Source organism: Lepidochelys kempii, chromosome 3, assembly GCF_965140265.1.
Source record: "Lepidochelys kempii isolate rLepKem1 chromosome 3, rLepKem1.hap2, whole genome shotgun sequence".
NCBI classification, from domain to species: domain Eukaryota; kingdom Metazoa; phylum Chordata; order Testudines; family Cheloniidae; genus Lepidochelys; species Lepidochelys kempii.
The window spans coordinates 115,102,483-115,119,829 of NC_133258.1; the positions used below are offsets into that span (position 1 = coordinate 115,102,483).

Here is a 17,347-nt window from a genome sequence, read left to right on the forward strand (position 1 = left end):
CCCTAGGTAACCCATTCCAGTGCTTCACCACCCTCCTAGTGAAAAAGTTTTTCCTAATAACCAACCTAAACCTCCCCCACTGCAACTTGATACTACTTGTTCTCCTTGTTCTAGCATCTGCTGCCACTGAGAACAGCCTAGATCCATCCTCTTTTGAACTCCCTTTCAGGTAGCTGAAAACAGCTGTCAAATCCCCCCCTCATTCTTCTCTTCTGCAGACTAAATAATCACAGTTTTCTCAGCCTCTCCTCATAAGTCATGTGCTCCAGCCCCCTAACCATTTTTGTTGCCCTCCGCTGGACGCTTTCCAATTTTTCACATCCTTCTTGTAGTGTGGGCCCCAAAACTGGACACAGTCCTCCAGATGAGGCCTCACCAATGCCAAATAGAGGGAAATGATCATGTCCAATGCTCATTTGCTTTATTCTCCCATTAGTTAAGTGTATAGCAGAGCAAACACTGATATGGCAGTGCCAAATAATGCTACCACTGAGTGAAAAATGATTGCTAAACAAATTATTAATTATGTATTTATTTGCATTTGTAAAGCACTCATCTCCATAATATCTAATGAGGTATGGATGCCTATTCTGCAGTAAGAGACATTTTTAACCCCTAAACTGATATTAAAATGCATTCACATAGGTTATGGCCCACAGTTGATCCAAACCTTTGTGTGGGATGTTAGCATCTTCAGAACAGTGCTATAAGAAAGAGGCAGTTGCTATTGAGAACTGCAGTGGGGCATAATGCCACATGTGTAGATCAGAAATATGCATAGCCTTTACTTCAGTAACGAAGGAATTAATTCTTACTACAGTAAAGACGTTTATTGGTTTTCTATAAAATTCCTTTCCTTTAGTATCAAGGAGAATAATGGTTCAGGCTAGCTGTCCCATGGATCACTCTCTAGTCCCTGAGTGCACCCTTTCAGATGACAGGCCTTCCCTTCTCTCAGGGTGGAATTCCACAATTCTCCTGTTATTGACTGGTCCCCTGCGCTAATGTACCCTGTGCAGACCTGACTGGGTTCAACCACTGCAAGTTTTCTCCTTGGGAGCTGTGACCAGTGGTGAATACAATAACCCGAAACAATCTTTTTAAACAGAGTATTGTTTGTTCTCAATAGTAGGAACAAAGCATAAAAAGAGAGAGAGGTTTTCACACAACCGAACAGTCTACATGCATCTGTCTCTTACCTTATGGCCCAGATAAACCTAGCTTATCCAAGACCCCAATCCTTTCCCCAGCAGTCCCTGCCTTCCTCTCTCCCTCTTGGTCTTCAGATGCTGTCCTTTTATCTGCCCCAAGTTCTGGGTTTCAGTTTTTCTTGCTTGGTTCCCACCCTCCTGGGGTTACCAGCTAGACCAGTGGTTCTCAAACTTTTGTATTGGTGACCCCTTTCACACAGCAAGCCTCTGAGTGTGACCTCTCTCCTGAATTAAAAACACTTTTTAAAATATTTAACACTATTGTAAATGCTGTAGGTGAAACATGGTTTGGGGTAGAGGTTTGCAGCTTGTGACCCCCACGTTGTGATCAGCTTGATCCCCCATGTAATAACCTCATGACCCCTGTGGGGTCACAACCCCCAGTTTGAGAACCCCTGAGCTAGACAGTTGAACCCAGCATGATGAGAGTTCAAAACTTCAATAAAAAGAAAAGGAGTACTTGTGGCACCTTAGAGACTAACCAATTTATTTGAGCATGAGCTTTCGTGAGCTACAGCTCACTTCATCGGATGCATACCGTGGAAACTGCAGCAGACTTTATATACACACAGAGAATATGAAACAATACCTCCTCCCACCCCACTGTCCTCCACCCCTGCTGGACAGTGGGGTGGGAGGATGTATTGTTTCATATTCTCTGTGTGTATATAAAGTCTGCTGCAGTTTCCACGGTATGCATCCGATGAAGTGAGCTGTAGCTCACGAAAGCTCATGCTCAAATAAATTGGTTAGTCTCTAAGGTGCCACAAGTACTCCTTTTCTTTTTGCGAATACAGACTAACACGGCTGTTACTCTGAAACCTGTCAAAACTTCAGTGTGAATGACAATCATATTGTCCTTTAAGTACCATCTGATGCTATTGTCTCCTGTGGAAATGCAAATAACCCCTGCTTGAATTAACCACATGTAATTATATAACAAACCCCACAATAATACCAAAACAGATACATGTAATATTTGTTTAATATTAGGCCGCTCTTGCATCCTTTATAAATAATATAGTGCATTATGGCTGTTCTGAATTGCTTTATCATCTGCTCCCAATCCTCATGCATTTTGCTGCTGCTGTTTTGATATTTCCCATTTGGGCTGAGAATGAGTCACTGTGCTTTTATGGTAGTTGCAGCTAGTGTATCCTCTTGTATAATTTTCTGTGTTTGCCATCTAGTTACTACAGTGATAGTTGCTACATAAATATACTGATGGATTGTACAGGTTAATTATTTCTTTTTAACTTAAAGGGTATTTACCACAACATTCCCCAAATGACATCTCATACTATAGCATCCTGAGGCAGAGTTAAAAATGGACCCAAAATAGGGTTTGAATCCAAATATCTCCAAAGCTTGAGGTTAGTTTGGAACTGATGCTCCAATTTTGGCCTCTTAGAGAAAAAGTTTAGAGTTTCAAAGAGCCAAACTAAACTTCCTCACAATTTGGGGGCAAGCAGACTTTATTCCACCTATTAGTTTGGGCCCAGTTCTAATCACCATAATGCTAGTGATTCTTAGACTGTGATTCGTACAATGACTCTATTGGCACATGCTTTTGCAGAAGTCGATAAAAATATTAATGGTGTCTGAACAACAAAAGAGAGCTGCTGTTAGAGCTTGAGATATTAACTGAAAAAAATCCCTAGTAAATTAAAAAGCAACAAATACCGAGGAAAATCAGCTCTGAAAATATCTTTCCAGTAGCTTTGACCCCCTCACCGCATCTCCTCAGGCTCCCTCTACCCATATTCGTGTCCCTGGAAAAAAAGCTCTTCCATACATAGGATGTGACTGATGAATGTAATACATTTGTTATTTATGTCTAATTAAATAGAAATGTGAGGATTAGAAGTAAGGTGTATTAAGTAAGTTGTATTGCGGGGAGGGATAGCTCAGTGGTTTGAGCATTGGCCTGCTAAACCCAGGGTTGTGAGTTCAACCCTTGAGGGGGCCATTTGGGATCTGGGGCAAAAATTGGGGATTGGTCCTGCTTTGAGCAGGGGGTTGGACTAGATGACCTCCTGAGGTCCCTTCCAACTCTGATATTCTATGATTCTAAAGGACTGGGAAATGTATTCGGGATGAACAGACCACTATGGATAAAGTAGAATCTCCATTCCCTCCAAATCTTTGTCCAAAATTAAATTGGAACCAAAACTAGAGAGCTTTTTGAAAAATGAAAAGTTCATGCTCAGTTACCTTTTTTTCATTTTGTGCACATCTGCACTCAGTGCCAGTTTGAAGCACAAGCACCAACCACAGTAGTCCAAATAGAAACCTTTTGCCACTGTCCTTGCAGAGGAAATCATCCTGAAAGAGGGTGATGTAAAGGCTTTTATTCTGTACTCAGGTGCTGGCTGCGTATTTATATGCTTGGTTAAAAGGCTCAATGCTAGTAATAAATAAATAAATGCTGGAACTAGATCATTCCATGAACCTCTCCAAGCAGTCACTTAAAATCCTTCTTTTTACCATTGTATAACAATAAAGGATTAGGTGACACTGGGGATTTATAAGTATCTGACCAAAATCCCTCACTCTGAGGGCTAGTCTACACCGCTGCTTTAACGTGGCTTGTGTAGTCATGGCAGTGTGCTGGGAGAGAGCTCTCCCAGAGTGCTAAAAAACCACCTCCACGAGGTCTCTCAATTCAGGTCTCTCATTTCAGAGTAAACAGACAACTGCTGCTTTCACTGCTCTTGACAAAATCAGTAGGGATGACAATGTAAAGAATAGCAACTTGAGAGTTCAAGTAGTGACTTTCAAGTTTGTCACTTAGTTTAACTTGTTTCAGAGTAGCAGCCGTGTTAGGCTGTATCTGCAAAAAGAAAAGGAGGACTTGTGGCACCTCAGAGACTAACAAATTTATTTGAGCATGAGCTTTCGTGAGCTACAGCTCACTTCATCGGATGCATGTAGTGGAAAATCCAGTGGGGAGATTTTATACACACAGAGAACATGAAACAATGGGTGTTACCATACACACTGTAACAAGAGTGATCAGGTAAGGTGACATCATGTCCCATGGTGTGCTATACTTAGCCTACACTGGTTTAAATAGAAGTTCAAGCTCTAAATGTTTGATAATACTCTTATTCATTGTTGGAAAAATGGAAGGCAACAGAGGAGACCTCTGACAGTGGATGTGTTAACCAGTATCAATATCTCACAATGTGCAACAGCCAGCTACCACAATACTAAGGGGAAAGTAAATGAGAGATGTGAAAGGTTGGTAATAGGGAGTGCAAGTATGAATTACAGCTTCCTGATTTTGGGCAACACAGAACAGGTAGAAGCTTTGAGCTTCATTTGAAAAAGGGATGGGGAATCAGGAGGGAAGAGAGCAGACTTCACCAAATAATTGCTGTGGTAGCAGCAAAAGAGCAATCACTGATATAAGTCAAAATTGGAGAAGGGGGGTGTAACATATATGAGACTTTGAATATTGCATCTTTCCAAAGTGTATTATAAGGAGATACACTGATGCCACAGACATATGGTCTATGCAAATACTATTATAACATTTATGTGTTTGATACATATTTATGAGCTTACAAGTGATTGAGATTGGATTTCTGTCTCAAGGGGTAAGATAAAGGAGGTGTCTGGCAGGAACTAATGTCAATGAGGATTAATTAACGAAAATATCCAATACCGAAAACAATGTAGGTAACAAGTCATTTTGAAGTTTCATTCCCTGGAAATAGCTCAAGAGGCCTAACATGCAAAATACCTGAAAGTTTATAAAGTGACATTCCTAACTTAGAAAGAGGGTGTCACTCACACTTGATCCAAGAACTGGCACGAGTCCATGACCAGAGACAGGCCCTGTGAGAGGGCTTGAAGTACACTAATCCTATCAGGGGCTCCATGTAGAAGATGGCTGACTACCTGGTAAGCTAGAAAAGCAAATAAGTTGTTTGTTTTTTATGATATGATTTCTCCGAATTGCTTTTGTTCAGAACAAATAGCACTTTTCTATCAGAGCTGATGGTCATTGATAACCCTATTATTGCCCCTGAAAGAGTGGAAATGCAGGCGCTGAACTGAGGTCAGATATGGTGAGGTGATCACAGTGAATTGCAGGAGTCTACAGTCTAAGTCCCCAGTCTCAAGAGAGAGGATTGTTGCACTCTACTCTGAGATAGGTGATTGCTGAGTGGTGTGCTCTCAAGTAGGCATTGAAGGGGTCAGAGGTGCAGTTATGTTGGGAAGTGTGACAGGGAGCATAGGAAGAGATGAAATCATGGAGATATATTGGGATCATGAGGGTTCCTGAAGATGAGGAGAGCAATCTTGAGTGGGCAGGGAGTCAGTGAATAATCAAATATTCACTGGTGTTTTCACTTTCCTTCCTAAACCAAGATACAGACATCCCATAATTTCTTCCCCATAAATTCTGTCATATGAGTGTCTTATTAATGTCTTATGCTCTAAGCCTTCTAATTCATGCACAGTTGGTCAAACTTTAAAAATCCTTGTGACTGAAAGGATCTCTGAAATGAAACAAACAAATAGCACAGAGTCCTCTACAGAGAAGTTTCTTCTTTTCTCTTCTGGAACAGATATTAATTGATCTATCTCCTATAGCTTTAGCAGGGTAATTTTATCAGCAAAGAGCATTAAGATCCTATTGGCCATCCTGGCAATATTAGACTACAGGCCAGATTTTTTTCAAAACTGCTAAGCACCTGCAGCTCCCATTGACTTCAGTGGGAACCTCTGTGAATAAGGCACAAGTCTCATAAGCCAGTATTTTCAAATCTGGGAAATTAGAGTTAGACAACTAAACCCACATTGACACCTAATTTTAAAAGTTGGATTTTCGGAGAGTCTGTAGGATCCTCAGCTGCCATTGAAGTAAATGGGAACTGCAGGTGTTCAGAATCTGTGAAATTCAGGTAATTTTTCGGTAGGTGCTTAAATGTGAATTTAGTACTTTTTAGATACAAGTTTGAAAATTAAGGCCATAGTGTTGCAAATCATAGAATCATAGAATATCAGGGTTGGAAGGGACCTCAGGAGGTCACCTAGTTCAACCCCCTGCTCAAAGCAGGACCGATCCCCAATTAAATCATCCCAGCCAGGGCTTTGTCAAGCCTGACCTTAAAAACTTCTAAGGAAGGAGATTCCACCACCTCCCTAGGTAACGCATTCCAGTGTTTCACCACACTCCTACTGAAAAAGTTTTTCCTAATATCCAACCTAAATCTCCCCCACTGCAACTTGAGACCATTACTCCTTGTTCTGTCATCTGCTACCACTGAGAACAGTCTAGAGCCATCCTCTTTGGAACCCCCTTTCAGGTAGTTGAAAGCAGCTATCAAACCCCCCTCATTCTTCTCTTCCATAGACAAATAACTAAATGATAAATATTTAAGATTTTTGCTGAGGCCAAAGTAATCTAAAGTTTTAGCCTTACAGTAGAGCTACTTGACAAGACATCCTTGATTGAAATATTGAGCGTGTGAACTAGTAGCCATTAAAATATCTAAATAGGTCAGTATCATTACACATGAAGTTCTTTACAAAAACGTTATCAGTAGGGTACCTGATTGATCAAAGTATATTGCTTGCTATTGAAAGATTTTTTTCCTCTCAGTTGAATCATATGACTCTCTCCTTAAAATGAAAAGGAGTACTTGTGGCACCTTAGAGAGTAACCAATTTATTTGAGCATGAGCTTTCGTGAGCTACAGCTCACTTCATCAGATGCATACCGTGGAAACTGCAGCAGACTTTATATACACACAGAGATCATGAATCGGATGCATACCGTGGAAACTGCAGCAGACTTTATATACACACAGAGATCATGAATCGGATGCATACCGTGGAAACTGCAGCAGACTTTATATACACACAGAGATCATGAAACAATTCCGTGTTTATATATTTGTGTGTATATAATTGTATAAACAATTTCAACAATTGTTTCATGATCTCTGTGTGTGTATATAAAGTCTGCTGCAGTTTCCACGGTATGCATCCGATGAAGTGAGCTGTAGCTCACGAAAGCTCATGCTCAAATAAATTGGTTAGTCTCTAAGGTGCCACAAGTACTCCTTTTCTTTTTGCAAATACAGACTAACACGGCTGTTACTCTGAAACCTCTCCTTAAAATGAGAGCTCATTGACGCACCTTAAAAATCTGTCTTTGCCAAGAAATATACATTGAAAACAGTAATGTGAAAATCTCAGAATCAGTCCAGACTGTGTGATGTTTTTAGGTGCTTTAAGCTGAAAACTGGCTGATAGTAGCTAGATGGCTTTTGAGGAGCAAATATATTTCTTACACAGCCTCCTTAATGGTCTGCAATGGAAACATTCTTTAGAATATGTCAATAGCCAGTGCATACTGAAATCCTTTTCTTACTGCTAGCTATCCATAATTCTTGTCTCATTTTTATCTGGGAATTTGCAAACTGTTGAAATAAAGACTTTAGCTCCTCTGAAACCTTGCACAGTTCTACGTGTGGAGGTTTAATCCTGCTCCAGTTTAACACAAAACCACTAGCTGCTCAGCCAGAAACAAAGAAGCTGAACAGAACAAGATACCTGTCTTATTATAAAACTTCATGTAATGATTCAAGGGATTTGTTTTCTGAGGAATTACATTTTAACAAGAAGTAGAGATTTGAGGGAAAGCATGGATTGTATTCAGAGTAGCAGCCGTGTTAGTCTGTATTCGCAAAAAGAGAAGGAGTACTTGTGGCACCTTAGAGGCTAACAAATTTATTGGAGCATAAGCTTTCGTGAGCTACAGCTCACTTCATCGGATGTATCATTTACCCCTTGCATTGCATTACTAATTATTTTCATTTGTCCATGAAAATCTTTAATACCTCTTTTCTTTTCACTTTATTGATGTCCATACAGAGAGGTACATTTTAGCGTACCAATGTACAGACTTTCCACACTATTTTACCCATGCAGTTTCACCAGTCTTGCTGCTGTAATGTTAGTGATTCAATACTGAGGCTGAGCAGCAGCTGCTTTTGCAAATGACCACACCCTGTGTTTTAGCTGCTCTTGCTGGTCTGAAATCAAGTGACTGATAACTAGAATTTTGAGAGAGACAGAGAGACCTGCTCCAGAATAGGCAATAGCCCAGTGGTTAGGGCATTAACCTGGAACATGAGTGCCTCATTCAGAGCAGGGACTTAAACTTAGGTCTCTAACCTCCCAGGTAAATACCCTGCCCACCAGGCTATAGAGTCGCTCTTGCTCTTCCTCTTCCTCCTCTGCTCCATCCATGAATATTTATTTATACAAAGTGGAACAGCTCCAATAGGAGGGATTGAGAGACAACCCACCCCTCTGCCATCTCTTCCTCTGCCCCCCAATAGCCTATAGCTCAGTGGTTAGAGGACTCACTTGGCATGTGCGAAACCTACATTCAAGTCCATCCTAGGTGAGTGCCCTGGACATTGGCTATTCTGGGATGGGTGTGTGTATATGTGTGTGTCTCTATTATTTATTTATTTATTTATTATTATTTCACCAAAAAAATCTCATAAAGTCATGGTTTTGTTTCAATGCAGAATGAAAACAAATTGCAAAACCTCAATTTCACCCCCAGCCCCCAAACAGAATTCTTGTTTTCTGGCCAGCATAACTGAAAACTCCACTTCTTGGTTCAAATTAATCTCTTGTGTAAGGAGATGCAAACATTAATTTCAACAGAGTTGCATCCACATACACCAAGGTTGAGTTTAGCCCATTGCCTCAATTCCATATAGATTCATAGATATTAAGATCAGAAGGGACCATTATGATCATCTAATCTGACCTCCTGCACAACGCAGGCCACAGAATCTCACCCACCCACTCCTATGAAAAACCTCACCTATGTCTGAGCTATTGAAGTCCTCAAATCGTGGTTTAAAGACTTCAAGGAGCAGAGAATCCTCCAGCAAGTGACCCGTGCCCCATGCTATAGAGGAAGGCGAAAAACCTCCAGGGCCTCTTCCAATCTGCCCTGGAGGAACATTACTTCCCAACCCCAAATATGACGATCAGCTAAACCCTGAGCATATGGGCAAGTTTCACCAGCCAGATACTACAGAAAATTCTTTCCTGGGCAACTCAGATCCCATCCCATCATAGGCCATTAAGCCTATTTACCATGAATATTTAAAGGTCAATTAATTACCAAAATCATATTATCCCATCATACCATCTCCTCCATAAACTTATCGAGTTTAATCTTAAAGCCAGATAGATCTTTTGCCCCCACTGCTTCTCTTGGAACACTATTCCAAAGCTTCACTCCTCTGATGGTTAGAAACCTTCGTCTAATTTCAAGTCTAAACTTCCTGGTGGCCATTTTATATCCATTTGTACTTGTGTCCACATTGGTACTGAGCTTAAATAATTCCTCTCCCTCTCCAGTATTTATCCCTCTGATATATTTATAGAGAGCAATCATAGCTCCCCTCAACCTTCTTTTAGTTAGGCTAAACAAGCCAAGCTCCTTGAGTCTCCTTTCATAAGACAAGTTTTCCATTCCTCAGATCATCCTAGTAGCCTTTCTCTGTACCTGTTCCAGTTTGAATTCATCCTTCTTAAACATGGGAGACCAGAACTGCACACAGTATTCCAGGTGAGGTCTCACCAGTGCCTTGTATAATGGTACTAAAACCTCCTTATCCCTTCTGGAAATACCTCTCCTGATGCATCCCAAGACAGCATTAACTTTTTTCATGGCCATATCACATTGGCGGCTCATAGTCATCCTATGATCAACCAATACTCCAAGGTCCTTCTCCTCCGTTACTTCTAATTGATGCGTCCCCAGCTTATAACTAAAATTCTTGTTATTAATCCCTAAATGCGTAACCTTATACTTCTCACTATTAAATTTCATCCTATTACTATTACTCCAGTTTGATGAAGTGAGCTGTAGCTCACGAAAGCTCATGCTCAAATAAATTGGTTAGTCTCTAAGGTGCCACAAGTACTCCTTTTCTTTTTCCAGTTTACAAGGTCATCCAGATCCTCCTGCATGATACCCCGGTCCTTCTCTAAATTGGCAATACCTCCCAGCTTTGTATCATCCGCAAACTTTATTAGCACACTCCCACTTTTTGTGCCGAGGTCAGTAATAAAAAGATTAAATAAGATTGGTCCCAAAACTGATCCTTGAGGAACTCCACTGGTAACCTCCCTCCAGCCTGACAGTTCACCTTTCAGTAGGATCTGTTGTAGTCTCCCCTTCAACCAATTCCTTATCCACCTTTCAGTGTTCTTATTGATCCCCATCTTTTCCAATTTAACTAATAATTCCCCATGTGGCACGGTATCAAACGCCTTACTGAAATCTAGGTAAATTAGACCCACTGCATTTCCTTTGTCTAAAAAAATCTGTTACTTTCTCAAAGAAAGAGATCAGGTTGGTTTGGCACGATCCTGCTGGAGCATTGTAAATAAACAGACTAAAGATAACTGATTTTAGACTGAACCCTCCTCAGTAGTCTGTCTCTTTCTTTGAGTACCCACTTGAATATCTTTCCATCTAGGATTTTATTCTGTGCTTATCACCATAGTAACTGAGCTCCTACTATGTCAGAAAACTGCGGTGTTAATTGGTGTAGGTGAGAAAGTACTGTCATTTAAACTGTCCTTCACTGAAAGAAGTTAATGTTGCTTTGCAATTACTTACTTTGGTACTAGAAGATTCACAAGTGTCTTGTCTACCCTTGGAGCACTGAAATAAGTAATATTTGAATATACACAGGATTTAAAATGTTTTTTGCAGTTTTCTGTAGTAGTGATCTTTAAAGTACTGTTTTACTCAAAAACTGGTTATGTAAAGTTGACCTTTTCTTAATCAAAAGATGTGCTCACATGAGCACTCATAGTTCTAAATTCTGATACATTCAAATAAGTTTTATCTATTTTTATTCCTGTTAGGACTACACAGACCAGTTAGCTAACAGATAGTAATCTGAAGATTCTATTCGACCTTGTCCCTTATCAGTTTCTTTTTTTAATAAAGTTCTAATCAATTATACCTGTACAACCTCTTGAAGTTTGCAGAATCCAAAATGAGTTTGCAGGACTAAACTGCAGAGGAATAAGAAAAATTAGTCTTTTTATTTACTATCTGATCACCTTTTGCACTTGGTAAGGATTTTCCTTTCTAGTGGCAAACTCAGTAATTCTTTGCATTATAACAATGACATATTACTACTTAGTTTCACAGGGCCAAATTCATCCCTGGTGCCATGCCATTAGGTCAGTAGAATTGCACCTGGTGTGACATTGGTCCAGCGGGTTAGAGAATGTCTGTTCTCTATATAATTCCATACATTCTTCCTCCTGACTCAGATTAGCTCAGCTGTACCTGCGTGAGGGAAATGCAAACAACCATCAATAGCATCCCATAAAGGAAAGTCACTTAGGATAACTACTACTCTGACTGCATCTGAACCACCTGATTTAATTGCCCAAAATCTGTCATTGTGAACAGTGGGTCGTGGATTAAATGCTGTTGTTAGTGGGCTGGCTGGATGCTTTACAGCATCACTGAGCTTTGTCTTGAGATAAACAAAATCATATAATGTCATGGCATGAGTGCCATTAACTAATAAGGGACTCCTGAATCATTACACTAATGTAAGAGAAATATGAGTAACATGCCAGAATACTAGTTTATAATGCCAACAGGAAAAGATTAGGGAGAAGTACTGTGAAGCATAAAGAAAAATTAAAGAAAAAGAGAAGACAAATGAATCAAAGCAATAAGGGGGAAAAGAAACAAGGAAAATATCTTTTAAAAAAAAAATCTTTGTTCTTAAGATGGTTTGCTCACAGGAAGTTAACCTGCATGATGACTCCTACTGGTGTACAGACCATTAAGTAATTAGGAACTCTTTCGGAAAAATAAACATCTCTATATTTTCACTTTGGATGTTGGCCCTTATCCTCAACTACCTTCCACTTTGCTTAGACACGTTGGTGCACAGTAAGCATAGTGAGTAAAAGCACTACGCAATCAGAATGGAGTTGATAGTTAAGAAGTCAAATTGTAGTGGAAGGATCTGGGGATGAAAAACATCTTGCTGTTTGGATAAATCTGTGAATAGCTTGCTTTGTGGTTGCATTCTTGCAGGAATCAAGGGAAGTGTGTAGAGGGCATGGTAGAGATCTTTGACATGCTGCTGGCCACTGCTGCTCGGTTCCGTGTGATGAATCTCCAGGGGGAGGAATTTGTGTGCCTTAAGTCAATCATCCTGCTCAATTCAGGTAAGTGGCATGTTCACATAAACACTTTTTATTATTTAATGTAGTAATTCAATTACTGTTGCTGTTTACAGACCTAAAAGTGGCAATTCTTCACCAAAAAAAATTCAAAAACAGACTCCAACAAGAAATTGCAGAACTGGAATTAATTTGCAAACTAGACACTATCAAGTTAGGCCTGAATAAAGATTGGGAGTGGATGGGTCATTACACAAACTAAAAACTATTTCCCCTTGCTAATTTTTTCCCATACTGTTACTCACACCTTCTTGTCAACCCTTTAAAATGGGCCATCCTGATTACCACTACAAACCGTTAATTATTCCTCCTGATGATAATAGCCCACTTTAATTGATTTGTCTCGTTAGAGTTGGTATGGCAACACCCATCGTTTCATGTTCTCTGTGTGTGCGTGCGTGTATGTGTGTGTACACTCCTCATTCTTTTTGCTGATACAGACTAACACTGCTACCACTCTGAAACCTGTTTGATTTCAGTTGTTGTTTGGATGTGAAAAGAGGTTGGATCAGAGAATTAGACAGGGAATTTGTGATGTACAGCCTTAAGGCAAAGACAGACAGTGTAAACTTGTTCAGTACAAAAAGTAGCCAGGGAATTGACTCAAAAAGCAGTTGATATACTGAAAGCAACAGACCTGAAGGATGATTTGGGCAGTATTTTCGATGGATTGGGGGTCGGGGTGGGTCAAGATTAGTATTAAAAAGATCTGAGAGGAGGTGATGACAGTAGTTGAAGCAACCCTCATAGTGTCAAGGGGTGATTCTAATTTTAGTTTTAGAACTGGAGTTTAAACATTCCTGTTTAGGTGGTAAAACTAAGGGAAGGGATGGCAAAGGCATGGCTAAATTTGTCAGAATGTATGTAAAGACCTTGAGGTTGAAATGGCCAAATAAAGCTGAGAAGTAAGGCACAAAAAGAAAGGATCTTGCATCTCTGACCAGAAGGTTTCATCTATTTAAAATGAGAGAAAATAGAAACATATGTGTTCTAAGTGCAGGCTAAAGCATACAGCACTTTTCTAAAGCCGTAATGATAAGTTATGTTAAAGGAGGCTCTACTCCCAGAAGCGATTACAGAAAATTGACCCCACCTTAAAGTTATGGCCAAAAGAGATCATCACGATCATCTAATCTGATCTCCTTTGCATTTGAGCCACAGAACCTCACCCACCCACTCCTATAGTAGCTCCATAACCTCTAGCTGAGTTACCGAAGTCCTCAAATCGTGATTTAAAGGCTTCAAATTACAGAGAAGCCACCATTTACTCTAGTTCCATTGTTCTCAAACTTTTGTATTGGTGACCCCTTTAACACAGCAAGCCTCTGAGTGTGATTCCCCCTTATAAATTAAAGGCACACTTTTTAATATATATTTAACACTATTATAAATGCTGGAGGTGAAGCAGGGTTTGGTGGGTGGAGGCTGATAGCTTGTGACCTGCATGTAATAAATAACCTCATGACCCCCTGAGGGGTGACAACTCCCAGTCTGAGAATCCTTGCTCTAGTTCAAAGCAGCAAGTGACCTGTGGCCCATGTTGCAGAGGAAGGTGGCAACCCCTAAGTACCTTACCAATCTCTCCTGATGGAAGATTCCTTCCTGATCCCAAATATGGCAGTCTGTTAGACCCTGAGCATGTGGGAAAGACCCATCAGCCAGACACCTAGAAAGAATTCTCTGTAGAAACTAGAGCCCTCCCCTTCTAGTGTTCCATCTACGGGCATTGGAAATATTTGCAAATAACAGTTGTAGATGGGCCATATACCATTGTAAGCAATCTCATCATACCATCCGCTTCATAAACTTATCAAGCTCCATCTTATAACTTAGGTTTTTTGCCCCCACTATTCCCCTTGGAAGGTTGTTCCAGAACTTCACTCCACTGGTGATTAGAAGCCTTTGTATAATTTCAAGCCTAAACTTGCTTGTGTCCAGTTTATATCCATTTGTTCTTGGCCAATGCTGGCACTTAACTTAAATAACTCCTCTCCCTCCCTAGCATTTATCCCTCCGATGTATTTATAGAGAGCAATCATATTTCCCCTCAGCCTTCATAGGATCATAGAAGATATGGGTTGGAAGAAACGTCAGGAGGTCATCTAGTTCAACCCCCTACTCAAAGCAGGACCAACCCCAACTAAATTATCCCAGCCAGGGCTTTGTCAAGCCGGGCCTTAAAAACCTCTAAGGATGGAGATTCCACCACCTCCCTACGTAACCCATTCCAGTGCTTCACCACCCTCCTAGTGAAATAGTTTTTCCTAATATCCAACCTAGACCTCCCACGCTGCAACTTGAGACCATTGCTTCTTGTTCTGTCATCTGCCACCACTGAGAACAGCCTCGCTCCATCCTGCTTGTTGTTAGTCCCTAAATGCATGACTTTACACAATTCAATTTCATACCATTTCATTTACTTCAGTTTTCAAGGTCATTCAGATCTTCTTGTATGATATTTCTGGTCCTTCTCCATATTTGCAATACCTCCCAAATTTGTGTCATCCACAAATTTTATTATCACATTATCGCTTTTTCTGCCAAGGTCTTTAATGAAAATGTTTAAATAAGATTGGTCCCAAGACTGATCTTTGAGGCACTTCATTTGCAACCTCCCTCCAGCCTGACAGTTGATCTTTCAGCATGAAGACTATACTCTCCCCTTTAACCAGTTCCTTACCCTCCTTTCAATTCTCATATTAACCCACATCTTTTCTAATTTAATTAATCATTTGTTTGTGGAACTGTATCAAATACTTCACTGAAATCCAGATAGAGTAGATCTACTGCATTTCTTTTGTCCTGAAAATTGGTTTTCTTCTCAAAGAAAGAGATCAGGTTGGTCTGGCATGATCTACTTTTAGTAAAACTGTGTTGTATTTTATCCCTGTTACCTTTTACCTCTTTATTCTTAACCCCTCTCTCAACATTTTGTTCTAAAACCTTCCACACAACTGAGGTCAAACTAACAGGCCTGTAGTTTTGCAGATCACTTTTTTCCTTTCTTAAATATAGGTACTATATTTGCAATTCTCCAGTCATAGGGTATGACCCCTGAGTTTATGGAGTCATTAAGAATCCTTACTATTAGACTAGCACTTTCATGTGCCAGTTCCTGTAATATTTTTGGATGGAGTTGATCTAGGCCTCCTGATGTGGTCCCATCAAGCTGTTGAGTTTGGCTTCTAACTCAGATGTGGTAATTTCTGCTTCCATATCCTTGTTCCTATTAGCCCTGTGCCACTGCCCCCTAAGCTCCTCATTACCCATTTTAAAAACTGAGGCAAAGTATTTGTTGGGCCATACCTAGATTATCTTTAATCTCCACTCCATCCTCCATATTTAGCTGTGCTGCTTATTCTTTCCTTGTTTTCTTTTTATTGATATGGCTAAAGAACATTTTACTATTGTTTTTTGTTTCCTTTGCAAGGTCTAGCTCAGCTTGGCTTTTGGCAATTCTCACTCTTTTTTAATGCTTTCTGACCTCCAAAAGACAGTTTTCCTTGCTGATCTGTCCCTTCTTCCATTACTTAAAGACTTTTTGCTTTCTCTTGATAACCTGTTTGAGATGCTTGTTCATCCAATTTGGTCTGCAACCTTTCCCTACGATTTTTCCCTTTAGTTTGGGATGCAGGGTTGCAGAATGTTTTGTCTGTTTAAAATTAGAGAAAATAGACAAATATTTATTTTAAATTCAAGCTGGAGCATACAGCCATATTCTAAAGTCATAATGTTAATTTCTGTTAAGAGGTTCTACTCCCAAAAGTGATTATATAAAATTGATACCACCTTACCTAACAGTGTCATTTTTAGTCAGAATCTAAAGTAACTTTTGAATAATGTAGAGTTCTGGTAACTGTGGGCTCAAAACAGCCAATGGCAGAGCAAAGTGGATTCTGTTGTAAAGTGCGTAATTATATCACAATGGAAAATGAATTTCCAGTGGTACTGGACCACACTTGTTGCTCTACTTAACCTTAGAGTCTCCTACCCTTCTCCAGGTTATGCCTAAGGGGAACACCGAAAGTCAGGTTAGAATCCCAGCTTTCTGACGGTCTCCCAGGCTGCTAGGACACTGTCAGTACTTCTCAACAAGTGCTGGGTGGAGAACTGTAATTCTCTTTCATAGATGTTTCTGAAAATTTGGTTTGGTTCCAGTTTTGGGACAAAAACCAAAAATTTCAAAATTCTTAGTGAGACAGAAATCTGAAATCTGTTTCATTGCAAAAAAATCAAACATTCATTTTGATAATTTCAAAATGAAATTCCAGCAGGTGGGCTGAAGGGGAGCTGGGAGCCTACAAGCCCCATGAGCCCCAGCTGAGCTAGATGCCCCAGAGACAGTGCTCCCAGAGTTTCCTGGTTCCCTTTCAGCCCATCAGGCTGACATAGTTTACAAACTCTGTGGGGGGAAAAGCCTCGGTGATTTGAATTGGACTGGGGAAAAGGAGCAGCTCTGTGTGGCATGCTTCCCTGAGCAGCTGTAATGGGTCCTCTAAGCCTTTGATAACTGTTTAGAAGGTTACTTAGGGTGGTTGTGAGACACCAGCCAATAGTAGTGTGACATGTTGGTTGCCCCTACTATGAATAGTTTGGAAGGGAGTTCTGAGGCAATTTCTACATGGGAAATCAGCTCTACAGTTCCTCAAATGTGTATCCCCACAAATCTCAGCCCAGTGTGGTTTTTAATGCATTTACCAATAGCTTTAGCCACACCATTCACCAATAATTATCACAAAGTGTATATCTGAGGAAACACAGTTATTCAGCATACTTTAAATTGATATGGCAAACATAATTATCAATGTGATAAATTGAGGATAAAATAACAACATATAGTCTCTTCATAAGAGCAA

At 40.1% G+C, this 17,347-nt stretch overlaps 1 protein-coding gene across 11 annotated transcripts in view; it reads left to right on the forward strand.

The window, feature by feature from the left end:
• The window catches only part of ESR1 (estrogen receptor 1), a 258,838-nt gene that overhangs the window by 227,990 nt on the left and 13,501 nt on the right, over positions 1 to 17,347 (forward strand). For all 11 annotated transcript variants that reach the window (XM_073337674.1, XM_073337671.1, XM_073337679.1 and 8 more), the window contains one exon: positions 12,343 to 12,476. In XM_073337674.1, the coding sequence (XP_073193775.1) occupies positions 12,343 to 12,476 (134 nt within the window). The remainder of the gene's footprint in view (positions 1 to 12,342; positions 12,477 to 17,347) is intronic.